At 63.6% G+C, this 21537-nt stretch overlaps 1 protein-coding gene across 1 annotated transcript in view; it reads left to right on the forward strand.

The window, feature by feature from the left end:
* The first annotated feature begins 8032 nt into the window (after window positions 1-8032).
* Window positions 8033-21537, forward strand: part of TNXB (tenascin XB) — a 46082-nt gene continuing 32577 nt past the window's right edge. Inside the window, exons 1-10 of the mRNA XM_063318854.1 lie at window positions 8033-8086; window positions 10799-11047; window positions 11657-11896; window positions 13607-13719; window positions 14465-14618; window positions 16142-17065; window positions 17143-17232; window positions 17728-18021; window positions 20051-20344; window positions 21139-21432. Of these exons, the coding sequence (XP_063174924.1) occupies window positions 10849-11047; window positions 11657-11896; window positions 13607-13719; window positions 14465-14618; window positions 16142-17065; window positions 17143-17232; window positions 17728-18021; window positions 20051-20344; window positions 21139-21432 (2602 nt within the window). The 5' untranslated portion in view covers window positions 8033-8086; window positions 10799-10848. The remainder of the gene's footprint in view (window positions 8087-10798; window positions 11048-11656; window positions 11897-13606; window positions 13720-14464; window positions 14619-16141; window positions 17066-17142; window positions 17233-17727; window positions 18022-20050; window positions 20345-21138; window positions 21433-21537) is intronic.

Here is a 21537-nt window from a genome sequence, read left to right on the forward strand (position 1 = left end):
CCCCTGGTCCCCGTCTTCCCTGGGTCCCCGGCACCTGCGTCCCCACCATCCCCACTTCTCGTGTCCCCTGGTCCCCGTGTCCCCTGGTCCCTCTCCCAGCAGGCCCCTCGTCCTGGGGTGGGGGTGGTGGGGGGGGAGTCCCCCTGGATGCCCTCTCCTTGTGTCCCCTGCCTCTCTGGTCCCCATGGTCCCCTCTCCTGATGTCACCCGGGTCCGAGGTCTCCACGACCCCTTGGTCCCCAGTTGCCAGTGGCCACTGGGTCACTGTCCCCTTGGTCCCCAATCCTGCTGGCCCCTGGATCCCTCTCCCAGCAAACCCCTGGTCCTGGGGGGGGGTGTCCCCTGGGTCCCTGCTCCCCGTGTCTCCTTGGTCCCCACGTCCCCCGTGTCTCCACTCCTAATGTCCCCTGGGACCCCAATTCCCACGTCCCCTTCGTCCCTTGTCCCCTAGGTCCCTACTCCCCATGTCCCCTTTGTCCCCATGTCCCCTCGGACCCTGCTCCCCGTGTCCCCTTGGTCCTTGGACCCTGTGTCCCCTTGGTCCCTGGGCCCCACGTCCCCTTGGTCCCCACATCCCCTTGGTCCATGGGCCCCATGTCCCCTGTGTCCCTGCCCCCTGTGTCCCTTTGGTCCCCAGTCCCTGTGTCCCCGCCCGCCATGTCCCCTGGATCCTCACTCTCCATGTCCCTTTGGTCTCCCCTTGGTCTCCATGTCCCCTCTGTCCCCACACCTGGGGGTCCCCACTGACGATGCCACCCACCGGAGGTGGAGGAGGAGATCTTCGGAGCCAGCGGGGCCGGACGCGCGGTGCTGCTGGTGACAGGGAAGGTGGCCCTGGCCATGCGGGCGCAGCGGGTGGCCGTGCTGGCGGGGGGACGACTGGAGGAGCTGGAGTCCCCGAGGGAGGGTGAGGGACAGCAGGAGCTGGGGATGGGGACACCAGGAGCCAGGATGGGGACACCAAGGCATGGGGACACCACGAGCCCAGATGGGGACACCAGGGACAGAGATGGGGACACTTAAGAGATGGGATGGAGACGCCAGGAGCGGGGATGGGGACATCAAATGGGGACACCCAGGGATGGGGACACTAAGGGCAGGGATGGGGACACTGAGAACACGGATGAGGACTCTCAGAGACGGGATGGGGACACCGGGAGCTGGGATGAGGATGGGAACACAGGGGACGGGTATTGGGACACCAAGAGATGGGATGGGGACACCAGAAGCACAGATGGGGACACTAAGACATGGGATGGGGACACTGGGGCCACAGATGGGGCACTGAGAGATGGGATGGGGACATCAGGGACAGGGATGGGGACACTGAGAACAGGGATGGGGACACTAAGACAGGAGATGGGGACACCAGGAGCACAGATGGGGACATGAAGAGCAGGGATGGGGACACTGGAAGCTGCACCAAGGACACGAGGAGCAGGGACGGGGACAATGGGAGCTGGGATGGGGACACTACAAACCTGGATGGGGGCACCAGGGACAGAGATGGGGACATTAAGAGATGGGATGGGGACACCAGGAGCCAGAATGGGGACAGCGAGGGCAAGGATGGGGACACTGAGAACACTGATGGGGACACTGGGAGCCAGGATGGGGACACCAGGGACAGGGATGGGGACACTGGGGACGGGGATACCAGGGATGGGGATGGGGACACAGGGACAGGGATGGGGACACGGGGGATGGGGATACCAGGGATGGGGATGGGGACACGGGGACAGGGATGGGGACATGGATACGGGGATGGGGACACTGGGGACGAGGATGGGGACACCAGCGATGGGGACACACAGACAGGGATGGGGACACCGGGGATGGGGACACTGGGGATGGGGACACCGGGGACGGGGACACGGGGACAGGGATGGGGACACTGGGGATGGGGATATGGGGACGGGGATGGGGACACCGGGGACAGGGACACGGGGGATGGGGACACCGGGATGGGGATACCAGGGATGGGGAATGTGGATGATGGGGACGGGGAACGGGGACCCAGGGACAGGGATGGGGACACGGGGACCGGGGGGGGGACACGGGACCGTGGGGTGGGGTCCTGTGACCCTCCCCCCCTCCCCCCCCCCTCCGGCTTCGTTTCTCAGGTCCCCTCCCCCCGCCGGACGCCCGGTACCCCCCCTCCCCTCCCCCCCCCCCCGTTACCTCATGCCGAGAAAATTCCTTGGCCGCAGCAGCCGTGGGGCTGGGCCAGAGCCGCCCCCCCCCGCCTCTGCCCCACACATTCCCCAGCCCCACACATGCCCCAGGGCAAACCCCCCGCACACCCCCACCCCCACCCCCAGCCCCACACGTGCCCCATATGCATCCCCCAACCCCACTCCTTCCCCTCCCCAGCCCCACATATGCCCCCCCCAGCCCCACTCGTGCCCCACTGGGTAGCCCCAGTGCCACTCGTGCCCCCCCTGCCCCACATATGCCCCCCCAGCCCCACTCCTGCCCCCCAGCCCCACGTGCTCCCCCCCAGCCCCACATATGCTCCCCCCCAGCCCCACATGTACCCCACTCGTGCCCCCAGTCCCACTCGTGCTCCCCCCAGCCCCACATATGCTCCCCCCCAGCCCCCCTCGTGCTCCCCCCAGCCCCACATATGCTCCCCCCCAGCCCCACACGTGCCCCACGCGTGCCCCCCAGCCCCACTCGTGCTCCCCCCAGCCCCACATATGTTCCCCCCCAGCCCCACACGTGCCCCACACCTGCCCCCCAGCCCCACTCGTGCTCCCCCCAGACCCAGATATGCTCTCCCCCAGCCCCACATATGCCCCCCCAGCCCCACACGTGCCCCACTCGTGCTCCTCCCGGCCCCACTCGTGCTCCCCCCAGCCCCACATATGTTCCCCCCCAGCCCCACTCGTGCCCCACACGTGCCCCCCAGCCCCACACGTGCCCCCCCCCCCGTGCCCCCTCCTGTCTCCCCCCTCCCCCCGCCCCACACGTGCCGGCCCCGCCCCTCCCGGGGGGCGATGAGCGAACCGCCCGCCCCGGCCAAGGAACATCCCCCCCCCTTCCCCCCCCCCCCCCCCCCCCGGGGGACCTGGGCGGCCGGGCCCCCACCCCCACCCCCCCCTCCCGACCCTGCCAGGCCTCGTGGCGAACCCACGTGCCCCCATCCCCCCCCCCCCCCCCCCCGCCTTGGGGGACGCAGGCGTCCGGGTGACCCCTGACACCCCCCCCCCCCCGCCCCCCCCCCATCAACGTCCTGCAGCAACAACAACAGCGGGGGGGGCCGGGCTGAGTCACCGCCGCACCCGCCTTTGGCCCCCGCAGCCGGCTGGGCTGCCTTACTGGGAGCACTGGGAGCACTGGGAGCACGGGGGCGGGCTGCGGGGGGGCGCTGGGAGCCCTGGGGTAGGTGGGACTGTGGTTACTGGGAGCCCTGGGGCAGGTGGGGCTGTGGTTACTGGGGTTACTGGGAGCCCTGGGGCAGGTGGGACTGAGGTTACTGGGAGCACTGGGAGCCCAGGGGAAGTGGGATTGTGGTTACTGGGAGCACTGGGAGCCCTGGGGCAGGTGGGACTGTGGTTACTGGGAGCCCTGGGGTAGGTGGGGCTGTGGTTACTGGGAGCCCTGGGGCAGGTGGGACTGTGGTTACTGGGAGCCCTGGGGTAGGTGGGGCTGTGGTTACTGGGAGCCCTGGGGCAGGTGGGACTGTGGTTACTGGGAGCCCTGGGGTAGGTGGGGCTGTGGTTACTGGGAGCCCTGGGGCAGGTGGGACTGTGGTTACTGGGAGCCCTGGGGTAGGTGGGGCTGTGGTTACTGGGGTTACTGGGAGCCCTGGGGCAGGTGGGGCTGTGGTTACTGGGAGCACTGGGAGCCCAGGGGAAGTGGGGCTGTGGTTACTGGGAGCACTGGGAGCCCAGGGGAAGTGGGGCTGTGGTTACTGGGAGCACTGGGAGCCCAGGGGAAGTGGGGCTGTGGTTACTGGGAGCACTGGGAGCCCAGGGGAAGTGGGGCTGTGGTTACTGGGAGCCAAGGGGAAGTGGGGCTGTGGTTACTGGGAGCACTGGGGCAGGTGGGGCTGTGGTTACTGGGAGCCCTGGGGAAATGGGACTGTGGTTACTGGGAGCACTGGGGCAGGTGGGGCTGTGGTTACTGGGAGCGCTGGGGAAGTGGGACTCTGGTTACTGGGAGCCCTGGGGCAGGTGGGGCTGTGGTTACTGGGAGCACTGGGAGCCCAGGGGAAGAGGGGCTGTGGTTACTGGGAGCCCAGGGGAAGAGGGGCTGTGGTTACTGGGAGCCCTGGGGAAATGGGGCTGTGGTTACTGGGAGCACTGGGGAAGTGGGACTCTGGTTACTGGGAGCCCTGGGGCAGGTGGGGCTGTGGTTACTGGGAGCGCTGGGGAAGTGGGACCCTGGTTACTGGGAGCCCGGGGGAACTAGGACTGTGGTTACTGGGAGCACTGGGGAAGTGGGGCTGTGGTTACTGGGAGCACTGGGGCAGGTGGGGTTGTGGTTACTGTGGTTACTGGGAGCCCAGGGGGACTGGGACTGTGGTTACTGGGAACCCTGGGGCAGGTGGGGCTGTGATTACTGGGAGCACTGGGGCAGGCTGTGCTCTGTTACTGGGAGCACCGGACAAGTGGGGCTGTGGTTACTGGGAGCTCTGGGGCAGGTGGCACAGTGGTTACTGGTGTTACTGGGAGCCCTGGGAAGGACTGTGCTGCGTTACTGGGAGCCCTCGGAAGGGCTGTGCCATGCTACTGGGTTTACTGGGAGACCTGGGGTGTACTGTGCTGTGTTACTGGGAGCCCTGGGTCAGGCTGTGCCGTGTTACTGGGGTTACTGGGAGCCCTGGGGCAGGTGGCACAGTGGTTACTGGGAGCCCTGGGTAGTGCTGTGCTGTGTTACTGGGAGCACTGGGACAGGTGGCACAGTGATTGCTGGTGTTACTGGGAGCCCTGGGGCAGGCTGTGGCGCGTTACTGGGAGCCGTAGGGCAGGTGGCGCAATGGTTACTGGTGTTACTGGGAGCCCTGGGGCAGACTATGCTGGGTTACTGGTGTTACTGGGAGCCTTGGGGCAGGTGGCACAGTGATTACTGGGGTTACTGGGAGCCCTGGGGCAGGTGGCACAGTGATTACTGGTGTTACTGGGAGCCCTGGGGCAGACTATGCTGGGTTACTGGTGTTACTGGGAGCCCTGGGGCAGGCTGTGCCGTATTACTGGGAGCCGTGGGGCAGGTGGCACAATGGTTACTGGTGTTACTGGGAGCCCTGGGGCAGACTATGCTGGGTTACTGGTGTTACTGGAAGCCCTGGGGCAAGTGGCACAGTGATTACTGGGGTTACTGGGAGCCCTGGGGCAGACTATGCTGGGTTACTGGTGTTACTGGGAGCCCTGGGGCAGGCTGTGCCGTATTACTGGGAGCCGTGGGGCAGGTGGTGCAATGGTTACTGGTGTTACTGGGAGCCCTGGGGCAGACTATGCTGGGTTACTGGTGTTACTGGGAGCCCTGGGGCAGGCTGTGGCGCGTTACTGGGAGCCGTAGGGCAGGTGGCGCAATGGTTACTGGTGTTACTGGGGGCCCTGGGAAGGGCTGTGCCGCATTACTGGGGTTACTGGGAGCCCTGGGGCAGCTGGGACTGGTGTTACTGGGAGCCCTAGGGCAGACTATGCTGGGTTACTGGTGTTACTGGGAGCCCTGGGGCAGGTGGCGCAATGGTTACTGGTGTTACTGGGAGCCCTGGGGCAGACTATGCTGGGTTACTGGTGTTACTGGGGGCCCTGGGGCAGACTATGCTGGGTTACTGGTGTTACTGGGAGCCCTGGGGCAGGCTGTGCCGTATTACTGGGAGCCGTGGGGCAGGTGGCGCAATGGTTACTGGTGTTACTGGGAGCCCTGGGGCAGACTATGCTGGGTTACTGGTGTTACTGGGAGCCCTGGGGCAGGCTGTGCCGTATTACTGGGAGCCGTGGGGCAGGTGGCGCAATGGTTACTGGTGTTACTGGGAGCCCTGGGGCAGACTATGCTGGGTTACTGGTGTTACTGGGAGCCCTGGGGCAGACTATGCTGGGTTACTGGTGTTACTGGGAGCCCTGGGGCAGGTGGCACAGTGATTACTGGTGTTACTGGGAGCCCTGGGGCAGACTATGCTGGGTTACTGGTGTTACTGGGGGCCCTGGGGCAGACTATGCTGGGTTACTGGTGTTACTGGGAGCCCTGGGGCAGGCTGTGCCATATTACTGGGAGCCGTGGGGCAGGTGGCGCAATGGTTACTGGTGTTACTGGGAGCCCTGGGGCAGGCTGTGCCGTATTACTGGGAGCCGTGGGGCAGGTGGCACAATGGTTACTGGTGTTACTGGGAGCCCTGGGGCAGACTATGCTGGGTTACTGGTGTTACTGGGGGCCCTGGGGCAGACTATGCTGGGTTACTGGTGTTACTGGGAGCCCTGGGGCAGGCTGTGCCGTATTACTGGGAGCCGTGGGGCAGGTGGCGCAATGGTTACTGGTGTTACTGGGAGCCCTGGGGCAGACTATGCTGGGTTACTGGTGTTACTGGGAGCCCTGGGGCAGGCTGTGGCGCGTTACTGGGAGCCGTAGGGCAGGTGGCGCAATGGTTACTGGTGTTACTGGGAGCCCTGGGGCAGACTATGCTGGGTTACTGGTGTTACTGGGAGCCCTGGGGCAGGTGGCACAGTGATTACTGGTGTTACTGGGAGCCCTGGGGCAGACTATGCTGGGTTACTGGTGTTACTGGGGGCCCTGGGGCAGACTATGCTGGGTTACTGGTGTTACTGGGGGCCCTGGGGCAGGCTGTGCCATATTACTGGGAGCCGTGGGGCAGGTGGCGCAATGGTTACTGGTGTTACTGGGAGCCCTGGGGCAGACTATGCTGGGTTACTGGTGTTACTGGGGGCCCTGGGGCAGACTATGCTGGGTTACTGGTGTTACTGGGAGCCCTGGGGCAGGCTGTGGCGCGTTACTGGGAGCCGTAGGGCAGGTGGCGCAATGGTTACTGGTGTTACTGGGAGCCCTGGGGCAGACTATGCTGGGTTACTGGTGTTACTGGGAGCCCTGGGCCAGACTATGCTGGGTTACTGGTGTTACTGGGAGCCCTGGGGCAGGCTGTGCCGTATTACTGGGAGCCGTGGGGCAGGTGGCGCAATGGTTACTGGTGTTACTGGGAGCCCTGGGGCAGACTATGCTGGGTTACTGGTGTTACTGGGGGCCCTGGGCCAGACTATGCTGGGTTACTGGTGTTACTGGGAGCCCTGGGGCAGGCTGTGCCGTATTACTGGGAGCTGTGGGGCAGGTGGCACAATGGTTACTGGTGTTACTGGGAGCCCTGGGGCAGACTATGCTGGGTTACTGGTGTTACTGGGAGCCCTGGGGCAGGTGGCACAGTGATTACTGGGGTTACTGGGAGCCCTGGGGCAGACTATGCTGGGTTACTGGTGTTACTGGGGGCCCTGGGGCAGACTATGCTGGGTTACTGGTGTTACTGGGAGCCCTGGGGCAGGCTGTGCCGTATTACTGGGAGCCGTGGGGCAGGTGGCGCAATGGTTACTGGTGTTACTGGGAGCCCTGGGGCAGACTATGCTGGGTTACTGGTGTTACTGGGGGCCCTGGGGCAGACTATGCTGGGTTACTGGTGTTACTGGGGGCGCTGGGAGGGGCTGTGCCGCGTTACTGGGGTTACGGGGAGCCCTGCGGTGTTTTGCGCCGCGTTACTGGGAGCGGCTGTCCGTTCTCACTGGTGTTACTGGGAGCGCCCCCGCGCTGGCAGCCGGCCCCCACATCTGGCCGCTCCCGCCCAGCTGTTTGGTTGCCGGGGCAACCGCCGGCCGTAAACACGCGGGGGGGGGGGGGGGGGCGACCGGACGGCTGGGTCCCCGGGGGGGGGGGGGGGGGAGTGGGGAGGAGGCCACGCCCCCGGCCACGCCCAGCCCCCCCCCCCCCCCCCCCCCCCCCCCCCCGCCCTTCCCCGAGCCGCAGGGACGAGCGGGGACGGGAGGTACTGGGGATACTGGGAACACTGGTGTCGCTGGAGGGACCGGGGTCACCGGGGTTAATGGTGGCGCGGGGCGCGCTGGAGTCGCTGGTGTCGCAGGTCACTGGGGTCACTGGGGTTACTGGTGTCGCTGGACGTACTGGAGTTGCTGGGGTTACTGGAGTTACTGGGGTTACTGGTGTCGCTGGATGTACTGGAGTTGCTGGGGTTGCTGGGGTTACTGGGGTTACTGGTGTCACTGGTGTCACTGGGCATCCTGGAGTTACTGGGGTTACTGGTATCGCTGAATGTACTGGAGTTGTTGGGGTTACTGGTGTTGCTGGGGTTACTGGTGTCACTGGTGTCACTGGGCATTCTGGAGTTACTGGGGTTACTGGTGTCACTGGCTGTACTGGAGTTGCTGGTGTCGTAGTTTACTGGTGTTACTGGACGTACTGGTGTCGCTGGACGTACTGGAGTTGCTGGGGTTACTGGTGTCACTGGTGTCACTGGGCGTCCTGGAATTACTGGGGTTACTGGTATCGCTGGATGTACTGGAGTTGCTGGTGTTACTGGTGTTACTGGTGTTACTGGTGTCGCTGGACGTACTGGAGTTGCTGGTGTCGTAGTTTACTGGTGTCGCTGGACGTACTGGAGTTGCTGGTGTCACAGGTTACTGGTGTTACTGGTGTTGCTGGGTGTGCTGGGGTTGCCGGTGTCACAGGTTACTGGGATCACTGGTGTCACTGGAGCTGCTGTATGTACTGGAGTCACTGGATGTACTGGTGTTACTGGAATTACTGGTATTACTGGTGCTGCATACGCTGGTAGTTGCTGGTGTTACTGGTATTAGAGGTGACTGGTGTTACTGGTGTCACTGGTATTAGGGGTGACTGGATTTAACTGGTGTCACTGGTGTTACTGGTATTAGAGGTGACTGGACTTAACTGGTGTTACTGGTGGTGTTACTGGAGTTGCTGGTGTTACTGGAAGTGACTGGACTTGCTGGAGTTACTGGACTTACTGGTGTTACTGGGGGTGACTGGACCTGCCGGTGTTACTGGGGGTGTGTCGCTGGAGTCACTGGTGTGACTGGAGCTGCTGGCGTTGCTGGTGTTACTGGGGTTACTGGAGTTCCTGGAGGAGTTGACGTTGTCGTTGTTTGTTGTTGTTGCTGGGGTTACTGGTGTTACTGGACGTGGTGGGAGTTGTCGGGGTTACTGGGGTTACTGGCGGTGACTGGTGTTACTGGTGGTGTTGCTGGGGTTGCTGGTGTTACTGGGATTGCTGCCGGAGCAGGGTGTGACTGGAACTGGTGCAACCAGTGGCGTTACTGGAGTCACTGGTGCTGCTGCTGGGGTTAACTGGTGTTACTGGAGTTGCTGTGTGTGCTGGAGGTGACTGGAGTTGTGGGTGTTACTGGTGTTACTGGTGTTGTTGCTGGTGTCTCTGGAGTTACTGGTGTTGCTGGGTGGTACTGGAGTTACTGGGGGGGGGTGGCTGGAGTTACTGGTGCTACTGAAGCTGTTGCTGGGGTTACTGGTGTTACTGGGGGGGATACTGGTGGAGGGTAAAGCTGTTGCAGTTAGTGGGGACTGGGGGGTTACTGGGGAGGTTACTGGTGTTACTGGGCGCCCTGGTGCCGGGGCCACACAAGGGCTGTGGGTGGGGGCTGTGGGTCACAGTGTCCCCGTGTCCCCCCGGGTGTCTCCGTGTCCCCTGGGTGTCCCCTGTTATGTCCGGGTGTCCCCTGTGGGTGTCCCTGTGTCCTCTGGGTGTCCCCAGGGGTGTCCGGGTGTCTCCTGTGGGTGTCTCCGTGTCCCCTGGGTGTCCCCAGGGGTGTCCGGGTGTCTCCTGTGGGTGGCCCGGTGTCCCCTGGGTGTCCCCACAATGTCCATATTCCCTGTGGGCGTCCCCTCAGTGTCCCCCGAGGGCGTCCAGGTGTCCCCCAGGGGTGTCTGTGTGTCCCCTGGGTGTCCCCACGATGTCCGTGTGTCCCCTCAGTGTCCCCCTCGGGTGTCCATGTGTCCCCCGTGATGTTTGTTTGTCCCCTGGTTGTCCCCATGGGTGTCCCTGGGGATGTCCCCTGTGGATGTCCATGTCCCCCACCGGTGTCTGGGTGTCTCCCGTGATGTCCCTGTGTCCCCTATGGGTGTCCCTGTGTCCCCTGTGCCCCCCTTGATGCTGTCAGTGTGTCCCGTGGGTGTCCCCTGTGTCCTCTACAACGTCCCTGTCCCCTGGGTGTCCCTCATGGGTGTCCGTGTGTCCCCACAGGTGTCCCCTGTGTCCTCGACGACATCCCTGTCCCCTGGGTGTCCCTCATGGGTGTCCCTGTGTCCCCACAGGTGTCCCCTGGGTGTCCCTTGTGGGTGTCCGTGTGTCCCCACAGGTGTCCCCTGTGTCCTCGACGACATCCGTGTCCCCTGGGTGTCCCTCATGGGTGTCCGTGTGTCCCCACAGGTGTCCCCTGTGTCCTCGACGACGTCCCTGTCCCCTGGGTGTCCGTCATGGGTGTCTGTGTGTGCCCACAGGTGACCCCTGGGTGTCCCTCATGGGTGTCCGTGTGTCCCCACAGGTGTCCCCTGTGTCCTCGACGACATCCCTGTCCCCTGGGTGTTCCTCATGGGTGTCCCTGTGTCCCCACAGGTGTCCCCTGGGTGTCCGTCATGGGTGTCTGTGTGTCCCCACAGGTGTCCCCTGTGTCCTTGACGACATCCGTGTCCCCTGGGTGTCCCTCATGGGTGTCTGTGTGTCCCCACAGGTGTCCCCTGTGTCCTTGACGACATCCCTGTCCCCTGGGTGTCCCTCATGGGTGTCTGTGTGTCCCCACAGGTGTCCCCACGTGTCCCCACGGGTGCCGTCCGTCCCCTCCCTGCAGGACCATGACGACGGGGCTGCCCCTGCTGCTGCTGGCACTGGCGCTGCGGGGGGGGACGGGGACAACCCCTGGGTCCCCCCCGGGTCCCCCCTGTGGGGCGGCGGCGCTGGTGGCCATCCTGGGGCGCCTGCGGGAGCTGGAGGGACAAGTGCGGGCGCTGCAGGGACAGTGCGGGGACAGCCAGGGACCCCAGGCTGGCACCGGTATGTGGGGGGACGGGGGGGACATGGGGGAGATGGGGACGTGGGGGGACGGGGGGGACATGGGGGACGCTACACACGGGACATGGGGGGGCGGGACGTGAGGGTTGTAGGGACGTGGGGTGTATGTGGGACATTGGGGGATGTGGCGGGGGGACACGAGGTGACGTCGGGACATTGGGGGACATGAGGGTCGTGGGGGACATGGGGGGACTTGGGGGGAGATATGGAGGGACAAGGGGGATAAAAGGGGACATGGGGGGACATTGGGACACGGAGCATGTGGGGGGAGGTGTGGGTCACGGGGGACGGGGGGGGGGACCTGGGGAGGGGACAGGGGGACGGGGGCGGGGGGGGCGTTTGGGAGGCCGTGAGGGTCACGGAGACGTTTGGGGGTCACAGGGGGACGTGGGGGACATGGGATCTTTGCGGGGGGGCGGTCATGGGGGGGGGAATCGGGGCACATGTGGGGTGACGGGGGGAGGGGATATGAGGGGACATGGGGACATTTGGAGGGTCATGGGGGGGGGCTTCGGGACACGGGGGGTGGCACATAAGGCACGGTGTCACCCCCCCCCCCCCCCCCCCCCCGTGTCACCCCTGTCCCCGCAGGACGGACGCTGGCTCGGGAGCTCTGTCCCCCCCCCGGCGGGGAGGGCTGCGGCTGCCCCTCCCCCCCCGCCCCTCCCCCCCCCCGACCCCTCCCCCCCCCGCCCCCCCCCTGCCCCTTCGGCTGCAGCGACCAGGGACGGTGTCGCGGGGGTCGCTGTCGCTGCTTCCCCGGTTTCACCGGCCCCCACTGCGCCACCCCCGCCTGTCCCCCCGGCCGCGGCGGGCCCCGCTGCGCCATCGGTATGTCCCCGAGGGGCCCCCAGTGTCCCCGTCGCTCCCCCAGGTGTCCCCGGCCCAGTGCTCCCAGTGCCCCCCCCCCCCCTCCCGCCCCAGCCGCGGCGAACCCCGCTGCACCCTCGGTGTGTCCCCAGGTGTCCCCAAGGGGCCCCAGTGTCCCCATCCCAGTGCTCCCAGTACCCCCTCGCCTTCCCCCCCAGGCTGTAATGGACCCTGAGGTCACCTTGGTGTGTCCCCAAGTGTCCCCAAGGGGCCCCAGTGCTCCCCAGGTGTCCCCAAGCGTCCTGTGGGTCCCCAGTGCCCCCCCAGTGTCCCCATCCCAGTGCTCCCAGTGCCTCCCCACCTCCCTCCCCAGCCGTGGCGAGCCCCGCTGCACCCTCGGTGTGTCCCCAAGTGTCCCCAAGGGGCCCCAGTGCTCCCCAGGTGTCCCCAAGCATCCTGTGGGTCCCCAGTGTCCCCCCAATGTCCCCATCCCAGTGCTCCCAGTACCCCCTCGCCTTCCCCCCCAGGCTGTAATGGACCCTGAGGTCACCTTGGTGTGTCCCCAAGGGGCCCCAGTGCTCCCCAGGTGTCCCCAAGCGTCCTGTGGGTCCCCAGTGCCCCCCCAGTGTCCCCATCCCAGTGCTCCCAGTGCCCCCCCACCTCCCGCCCCAGCCGTGGCGAGCCCCGCTGCACCCTCAGTGTGTCCCCAAGTGTCCCCAAAAATCCCTAAGTGTCCTCAAGGGTCCCCAGTGCACCGCCCACTGTCCCCATCCCAGTGCTCCCAGTACCCCCTCGCCTTCCCCCCCCCAGGCTGTAGTGGACCCTGATGTCACCTTGGTTGTGTCTCCCAGTGTCCCCAGTGCTCCCCAGGTGTCCCCAAGCGTCCTGTGGGTCCCCAGTGCTCCCCCACGTGTCCCCATCCCAGTGCTCCCAGTCCCCCCCACCTCCGTTCCCATCCATAGCAGGTCCTGATGCCATCTCAGTATGTCCCCAAACGTCCCCAGGTGTCCCCAGTGCTCCCTACCGCTCCCAGCGTGTGTCACCCAGTGTCCCTATCCCAGTGCCCCACTGCCTGTCCCCCCCCTGCAGCCATGGTGGACCCTGATGCCACCTTGGTATTTCCCCCAGTGTCCCCTGGTGTCCTCCAGTGCTCTCCCAGTCCTCCCAGTGCCCTGGCCCTGAGTGTCCCTGTGGTGGCCCTGTCCTGGGGGTGTCCCAGACCCTGGTGTCCTCATGGCTTGGGTGGCCTTGTTCCTTGGGTGGTCCCTCCGTACCCGCATGGTGTCCCCATCCCATGGCATCTCTGAGTGTCCCCAGGTGTCCCCAAGGGTCCTGTGGGTCCCCAGTGCTCCCAGTGCCTCCCCACCTCCTGCCCCAGCCATGGAGAGCCCTGCTGCACCCTTGGTGTGTCCCCAAGTGTCCCCAAGAACCCCTAAGTGTCCCCAAGGCCCCCCGGTACTCCCCTCAGTGTCCCCATCCCAGTGCTCCCAGTACCCCCTCGCTTTCCCCCCCAGGCTGTAGTGGACCCTGATGTCACCTTGGTGTGTCCCCAAGGGTCCCCAGTGCTCCCCAGGTGTCCCCAAGGGTCCTGTGGGTCCCCAGTGCTCCCAGTGCACCCAGTGCTCTAGGGTGTCCCTGTCCTGTGGTGTCCCCATCCCATGGGTGCACCATCCTGTGGTGCCCCAAAGTGTCACCGTGGTGGCACCCACCGATGGGACCGTGTCCCCGCAGAGATCCCCTCAGTGACACTGCGCTTGGCCACCCGCAACCAGACGTCCTTCCGTGTGACCTGGCCCCGTCCCCCCGTGCCAGTGGATGGCTACCAGGTGGCCCTCATTCCCCTGGTGAGCTGGGGACGGGGACAGGGGTGGGGACAGGTCCCCACGGTGGCCCCAGTGTGGTCTTCATCCCCAGGATGAGGTGGCGTCCATGGGCACTCGCTGCTGCCCTGCTGGGGGACACAATAAGGGTGTCCTTATGGTGTCCCCAACATGTCCCCAGCGTGCCTGTTGTCCCCAGAGCAAGGCAGTAGTCAGGCCACCTCTTGCTGCCTAACTCGGGGATGGGGACATCTCCCCAGTGTGTCTCTTGTCCCCAGGATGGGCCATGGTGGTGTCACCCATCTGCTGCCTGACTTAGGGATGTGTGTCCCCAGTGTGTCCCCAACACGTCCCTTATCCAGAGGATGAGCCAGCAGTTGTGGCCACCCTTCTGCTACATGGCTTGGGGACGGGGATGGGTCTCCAGCATGGTGTCCCCAACATGTCCCCTGTCCCCAGGATCAGCCACCTGTCTGCGGCCACCTGCCTGCAGCCTTACTTAGGGACCGGGACATGTCCCCAATATGTCCTTGGTGTGTCCCCCCGTCCCAGGACAAGCCATTGACTGCAGCCACCTGCCTCCTGCCTGGCTCAGGGATGAGGAGGTGTCCCCACTACACCGTCCCCAGTGTGTCCCCAGTGTGTCCCCAGCATGTCCCCCAGCCCTGGGAGGAGCTCTTGGCTGTGACCACCTGGCTGCTGCCTGACTCAGGGCCAGGTCCCACTGTGGTGTCCCCCAGCGTGTCCTTGGCATGTTCCTTGTCCCCAGGACGAGCCAGCGGCCATGACCACCCATGAGCTGCCTGGCTCTGCTGTCACCTTCGAGGTGACAGGGCTGGCACCTGGACACACCTTCGAGCTCTTCATCCAGGCCCAGCGGGAGAAGCACCTCGGGGCGCCTGGCACCCTGCGCGTCCGCACCCGTACGTGTCACCTGCTCAGCGTGGGGACCACAAGGGGCCAGGCATGGGGGTGGGGACAACATGGCGATGGCAGCGGGTGTGGGCATGGGGACAGGGTGGGGATGGCACAGGGATGGGGCAGGGGACAGTGACGGATCTGGGGACGGAGATGGGAATGACGTGGGCATGGGGACAGGGACGGCATGGGCATGTGGATGGGGATGACACGGGTGGAGACAGGGATGGCATGGGCAAGGGGACAGGGATGGCACGGGCACAGTGGTGGGGACGGGGATGGGGACGGCATGGGGACGCTAACGGAGATGGCACAGGAATGGAGACAGGGACAGTGATGGCATAGCCATGGGCAAGGGGACAAGGGTGACATGGGGACAGGGATAAGAAGGGCAGGCGACAGGCATGGCACAGGCGTGGGGATGACATGGGGACGGGGTCATGGGTGTGGTGACAGTGTGGGGACAGGGACGGGTTTGGCATGGGCGTGGGGACAGGGATGATAGGGCTGGGGACAGGGATGGCGTGGGACAGGGGTGGCATGAGCAGAGGCGTGGGAATGGGGATAGCATGGGTCTGTCAACAGGGGTGGCACAGGGATGGGGACAGGGACAGGGATGGCAGGCGTGGGGACAGGGATGGCACAGCGATGGGGTTGGGATGGTGATGGCATGGTCATGGGGACAGCGGTGGGGACGGCTGGGGCATGGGTTCAGCATGGTCAGGGATGGGGATGGCATGGGGACAGGGGTGGCACGGGGATAGGGAAAGCCTGGGGACACGGATGACATAAGCACAGTAATGGGGACAGCCACGGAGATGGCATGGGCACGGGGACAGGGATGGCATGGGGATGGCACGAGGATGGCAGCAAGGGCGCAGGCGTGGTGACAAGGACAACATGGGGGTGGTGATGGGGACAACTGATGGAGGAGGCAGGGACAGCACAGTGACAGGCGTGGGGACGGGGGTGATGCAAGCATGGGGATGAGGGCAGCGCAGAGGTGGGGACAGGGACGGGATGGTGACAAGCGTAGGGATGGGGACAGGGAAGGGGGATGTCACAGCCACGGGGATGGGGATAGGGACTGGCATGGGAACAGGGGCTGGGATGGGCATGGGGACAGGGACGGTGCCTGCAGCCTCTGTCCGTCCCCACGTGTCCGTGTATCCCCATGGCTCTGTGGGTCCACGTGTGTCTGTCTGTCCTGGTGGGTCCGTGTGTCACCGGTCTGTCCCTGTGGGTCCGTGTGTCCCCTTGGGCCCATCTATCTGCGTCTGTCCCCATGGATTCACGTGTCCCCATGGATCCACGTGTCCCCACACCTCCTGGTGCTTCCCTGTGCGTCCCTCTGTTCCCATGAGTCTGGGTGTCCCCAGTCTGTCCCCGTGGGTGTCCCCAGTCTGTCCCTACGCGTCCGTCTGTCCCTGTCCATCCTTCCTGTGTCCCCCCCCATGGGTCCCTGGTCTCTGGCAGACAGGGACTTTTGGGGATGGGTTGATGACCCTGGTCCCCTTTGCTCTCGCAGTGCTTGCCCAGACTCTGCCCACCCACGGGGGTTCTCCAGGGTCCCCTCAGGGTTCCCTGGGGTCCCCGGCATCACCAGTGGCCCCAGCGTCACCATCATTCCAAGGGTCTCCGGCATCCCCAAGGTCCCCGGGGTCACCAGATTCCCTGGGATCACCAGCATCACCACGGTCACCGGATACATCCTTGGGGTCACGAGGGTCTTTGGGGTCCCCAGCATCTCCAAGGTTTCCAGCGTCCCCAGTATCTCGGGGGTCCCCAGTGTCACCAGAGTCCCCAGCAGCACCAGCATCCCCAGAATCCCTGGGGTCACCAGTGTCCCCAGAGGCACCAGCATCCCCAGTGTCCCCAAGATCGCCTGCATCTCCACGGTCCCCAGCATCCCCACAGTCTCCTGTGTCACCTCCATCTCCGTGGTCCCCGGTGTCCCCAGCATCCCCACTGTCCCCAGTGCTCCCAGGTGGCCCATCCCTGCATGACCTGGGGGCCAAGCTCTCCTCCTACAATGGCTCCTTGCTGCAGCGCCTGGAGAGCCACCTCCGGGCTACAAACTTCCCCCTCCGGGGCAACCAAACGGTGCCAGCGGTGGCCCGTGCCATCCTCTCCTACCTTCTGCGCCGCAGCCCGGCCCCGTTGCGTCAGCAGCTCCTCCGCCAGATCCCCCATCCCAAGCCCCAGTTGATGCCAGGGGCTGCCGGTGAGGCTCTGGTGGACCTGGATGGGCTGCGGGGCCATGCAGAGACTGTGGTGATCCGTTACCGGCTCCTGGAAGAGCCGGAGGGGGCCGAGGGGGAACTACAGGTGCCAGGGGACACAGCGGTGGCCCGGGTGCCAGGGCTGGTGCCGGGGGCCATGTACCGGGTAGAGGTGCACGGCGTGGTACGGGGGCACGTCTCCAAGTCCTACACATTCCTGGTGACGGCAGGTGGGTGATGGGGGTGGAGACAGGGACAACATTGCAGGGGAACATCCCATAACCACCCACTCCTCTTTTGGGTGCAGGGGCAGGTGGCACCGATGAACGCCCGGTGGACTGGGAGCACATGTATGAGATGGAGTTGACCGAGCCCCAGGGTGCCGTAGCCAAAGCAGGTACCATCAGGTGGTCCGTGGCAGCAATCAGAGGGACTCAGGTGTTCAGGCTGACCTGCTCTTGGTAGACAAGTTGGGTGTGGGTGGGTGGGTGGATGGAGGGATGGATGAATGGCAGTTGGACGGATGGAAGGTTGGTTGGAAAGGTGGTTGGATGGTTTGGTGGCTGGAAGGTCGAAAGGCGGGTGGGTGGATGGAAAGGTGGGTGGATGCTGGGATACGTGGGTGGTTGTGTGGGGAGATGGAAGTTTGGATAGGTGGATGGATGGGTGGGTGATGGTTGGGTGGATGAACGACAGTTGAATGGATGGGTGGGTGGATGGAAGGATGGATGATGGGTTGATGGCTGGAAGGTTGGATAGGTGAGTGGGTGGATGGATGGGTGGGTGGATTCCGTCCCAAGATCAATGTATGGAAAAATGAATGGAAAAGCAGGTCATTGAACGGATGGAAACCTGGATCTTCATGTCCTGCACTGTGCCATCTCCACTGCAGTGCCAGCCCCGCCGTTGGAGGAACCATCACCCCGACCCCGCCTGGGTGGGCTCATGGTCACTGATGTCACCCCTGGCTCCGTCCAGCTGGAGTGGAATGTCCTTGAGGGAACCTTTGACTCCTTCACGGTGCAGTACAGGGATGCCCAAGGCCAACCTCAGGCACTTGCAGTTGATGGCGGGTCCCGCACGGTGACCGTGCCTGGACTGTCACCATCCCGGCGCTACAAGTTCAACCTGTACGGGGTGTGGGGTCGGAAGCGGATTGGTCTTATCTCCATCGATGCTGTCACAGGTGAGGGGGGCTGTAGGTTTGTCTTCTCCAGGATCTGGGTTTGGAGTAAGTCAGGAGCCTTGTTCCTTTGACTTTGAGGGATATGGGAAGAGCATCTGGCCCTTGATTTGGGGGCGGGTGCACGCAGAGTCAGAGGGATGGAGGGCTGTTTGTATGGAAGAGCGGGTGATTGGACGAGTTGTGGAGGTGGTTGGTTGGATGGTGGGTAGGTGGATGGATGATGGATGGATAGATGGTTGGGACTGGACGGATAGGGGGATGGTTGGGATTAGATCACAGAATCACAGAGTGGTCGGGGTTGGAAGGGCCCTCTGGAGATCATCCCATCCAACCCCCTGCCAGAGCAGGGTCACCCAGAGCAGGTTGCACAGGAACGTGTCCAGGCAGGGTTGGAATGTCTCCAGAGACGGAGATTCCACCACCACCTGTGTCAGGGCTCTGCCACCCTCACGGTAAAGACGTTTTTCCTCATGTTGAGATGGAATTTCCCGTGTTCCAGTTTGTGCCCGTTGCCCCTTCTCCTGTCGCTGGGCACCACTGAGAAGAGTCTGGGCCCATCCTCTGGCCACCCACCTTTTAGCCTTTGCTGAGCATCGATGAGGCCCCCTCTCAGTCTGCTCTTCTCCAGCGGAACAGCCCCAGGGCTCTCGGCCTTTCCTCAGCAGAGACATCCTCCAGTCCCCGGCTCATCTTCGCAGCCTCCACTGGACTCTTTCCAGCAGTTCCCTGTTTTTCTTGAACCGGGGAGCCCAGAATTGGACCCAGCGCTCCAGCTGTGGCCTCGCCAGGGCAGAGCAGAGGGGGAGGGTGACCTCCCTCCACCTGCTGGCCACACTCTTTTTAATGCACTGCAAGAGACCACTGGCCTTCTTGGCCACAAGGGCACCTGGCTGGCTCATGGGCAACTTGGTGTCCACCAGGACCCCCGGGTCCCTCTCTGCAGAGCTGCTCTCCAGTAGGTCAGCCCCGAGCTGTCCCGGTGCGGGGGGTTATTTCTCCCCATGTGCAGCACCCTGCACTTGCCCTTGTTGAACTTCGTGAAGTTCCTCTCCACCCACCTCTCCAGCCTGGCCAGGTCTCTCTGGATGGCGGCACGGCCTTCTGGCGTGTCACCCACTCCTCCCAGTTTTGTGTCATCAGAAAATGTGGTGAGGGTGCGCTCTGTGCCCTCATCCAGGTCATTGATGAATATGTCAAACGGGACTGGACCCAGTTGAGGTAGAGAACATCTACTGCTCTCCCCTCACCCACCCAGCCAGTCATGCCATCCCAGAAGGCTATCACGTTGGTCAAGCGTGATTTCCGCTTGGTGAATCCATGTTGACCACTCCCGATAACCTTCTCTCCCTCATGCTTAGAGATGACATCCTGGATGAGCTGTTCCATCACCTTTCAGGGATGGAGGTGAGGCTGACCGGCCTGTAATTTTCTGGGTCCTCCATCTTGCCCTTTTTGAAGGCTGTCATGACATTGGATTTCTCCCAGTCCTCAGGCACCTCTCTGGTTCTCCATGATCTTTCTGAGATAGATGGATACATGGATGGATGGGGGGCTGGAAAAATGGTTGTGTGGACTGACTGATGGCTGGATACATGAATGGAGGGAGACACGTGTGGGTGGAAGCGTGGGTGGTCAGAGGGATAACCAGACTGTTTGCTGAATGAAGGGAGGGCTGGTTGCCTGCTTGGATAGTTGGGTTCATGGCTCCATGAACTGATGTGAAGGGGAAGAGTCATTGAAAGAGGGTGGGTGATGGGATGGAAGGAGACCTGGGTGGGTGGGAAGACACGTGGATGGTTGGATGGCTGGAAGGGCAGCTTTCTGTCAGGCTGGGAGCCTGAACTGCCGGGCAAAGGGGCAGTTGGCTGGATGAGCGTATGGGTGGGCAAGGGGCTGGAGGAAGGGGGAATGGATGGAAGCGTGTCTGGTTGGGTGAGTTGTGGGATGGGTGGGTGATTAGATGGGCGGATGGATGGGTGGATGGTGGTCTGTCCCCAGAGTGCCCTGCATTGTGCCCTCCCTGTTGCAGCCCCGTCCCCGCCAAAGGAGGAACCACCATCGCAGCCGATCCTGGGTGAGCTGACGGCCTCCCGGGTGTCCCCCGAGTCCGTGGAGCTGGAGTGGAGCGTCCCCGAGGGCACCTTTGACTCCTTCACGGTGCAGTACAAGGATGGCCAAGGGCAGCCCCAGGTGCTGCCCGTGGAGGGTGGTTCGCGCAGGGTGACCGTGCCTGGGCTGTCACCGTCCCGGCGCTACAAGTTCAACCTGTACGGGGTGTGGGGTCGGAAACGTGTGGGCCCCATCTCCACCGACGCCGTCACAGGTGAGGGGGGCTGTGGACCATTGCTGTGTCCCCTTTGGTGCCTGGGTATGGTGGGAACTGGGAACATGTTTGGGTGCTGACTGTGTTGGAGAAATGGGATCATGCGAGACTGGAGGGAGGGATGGAGGGATGATGGATGGATGATGGATGATGGATGATGGATGATGGATGATGGATGGATGATGGATGGATGATGGATGATGGATGGATGACTGTGCGTGGTTATGGACTGGATGTGAGATTGTGTGATCATGTGAACACGTCTGGGTGAATGGATGGTGAGAAACTCGGTTGGATGACGTGATTGAAGGGATAAAGGAGCGTCTGGTTGGTGGGATGGTTGAATGGAGGTGTGGACTCCAGGAGTGGTGCATGGAGACACCGGAGATTGGATGGATGGAAGGAGGGAGAGACAGATGGATGGATGGACACATGGGATGTTTATGGCCTGCTTTAATAAAATGTGTGGAAGACTAGATGGATGGATGGGTGGATGGATGGAGACATCCATGGATGGATGGATGGATGGACGGATGGATGGAGAGAGAGGTGGGTGGGTGGGTGGATGGATGGAGATGTGGGTAGACGGATGGAGACAGGGATGTATGTATGGAGCAATGCCTAGATGCCTGCATGGATGGGTGTAGATGTGGATGGCTGGATGGGTAGATGAATGGATGATTGGTTCGATTCAAGGACTCGAGGATGATTGTGGTGCATGAAGAAATGGATGGATGGATGGATGGAGGGATGGATGGATGTTCCTGCCCTGCATTGTGCCCTCTCTGTGTCAGCTGCGGCCGAGCCAGAGGAGGAACCACCATCGCAGCCGATCCTGGGCGAGCTGACGGCCTCCCAGGTGACCCCCGAGTCGGTGGAGCTGGAGTGGAGCGTCCCCGAGGGCACCTTTGACTCCTTCACGGTGCAGTACAAGGATGGCCAAGGGCAGCCCCAGGTGCTGCCCGTGGAGGGTGGTTCGCGCAGGGTGACCGTGCCTGGGCTGTCACCGTCCCGGCGCTACAAGTTCAACCTGTACGGGGTGTGGGGTCGGAAACGTGTGGGCCCCATCTCCACCGACGCCGTCACAGGTGAGGGGGGACTGTGGTCACTGTGCAGACCATGGGTTTGGGATGTGGCAGGAGCTTGGTCAGGGCCATTTTTGGATGGATGACTGTATTGATGGATGGGTGGGT

This window comes from Chroicocephalus ridibundus, chromosome 28 (assembly GCF_963924245.1).
Source record: "Chroicocephalus ridibundus chromosome 28, bChrRid1.1, whole genome shotgun sequence".
Classification (NCBI taxonomy): Eukaryota; Metazoa; Chordata; class Aves; order Charadriiformes; family Laridae; genus Chroicocephalus; species Chroicocephalus ridibundus.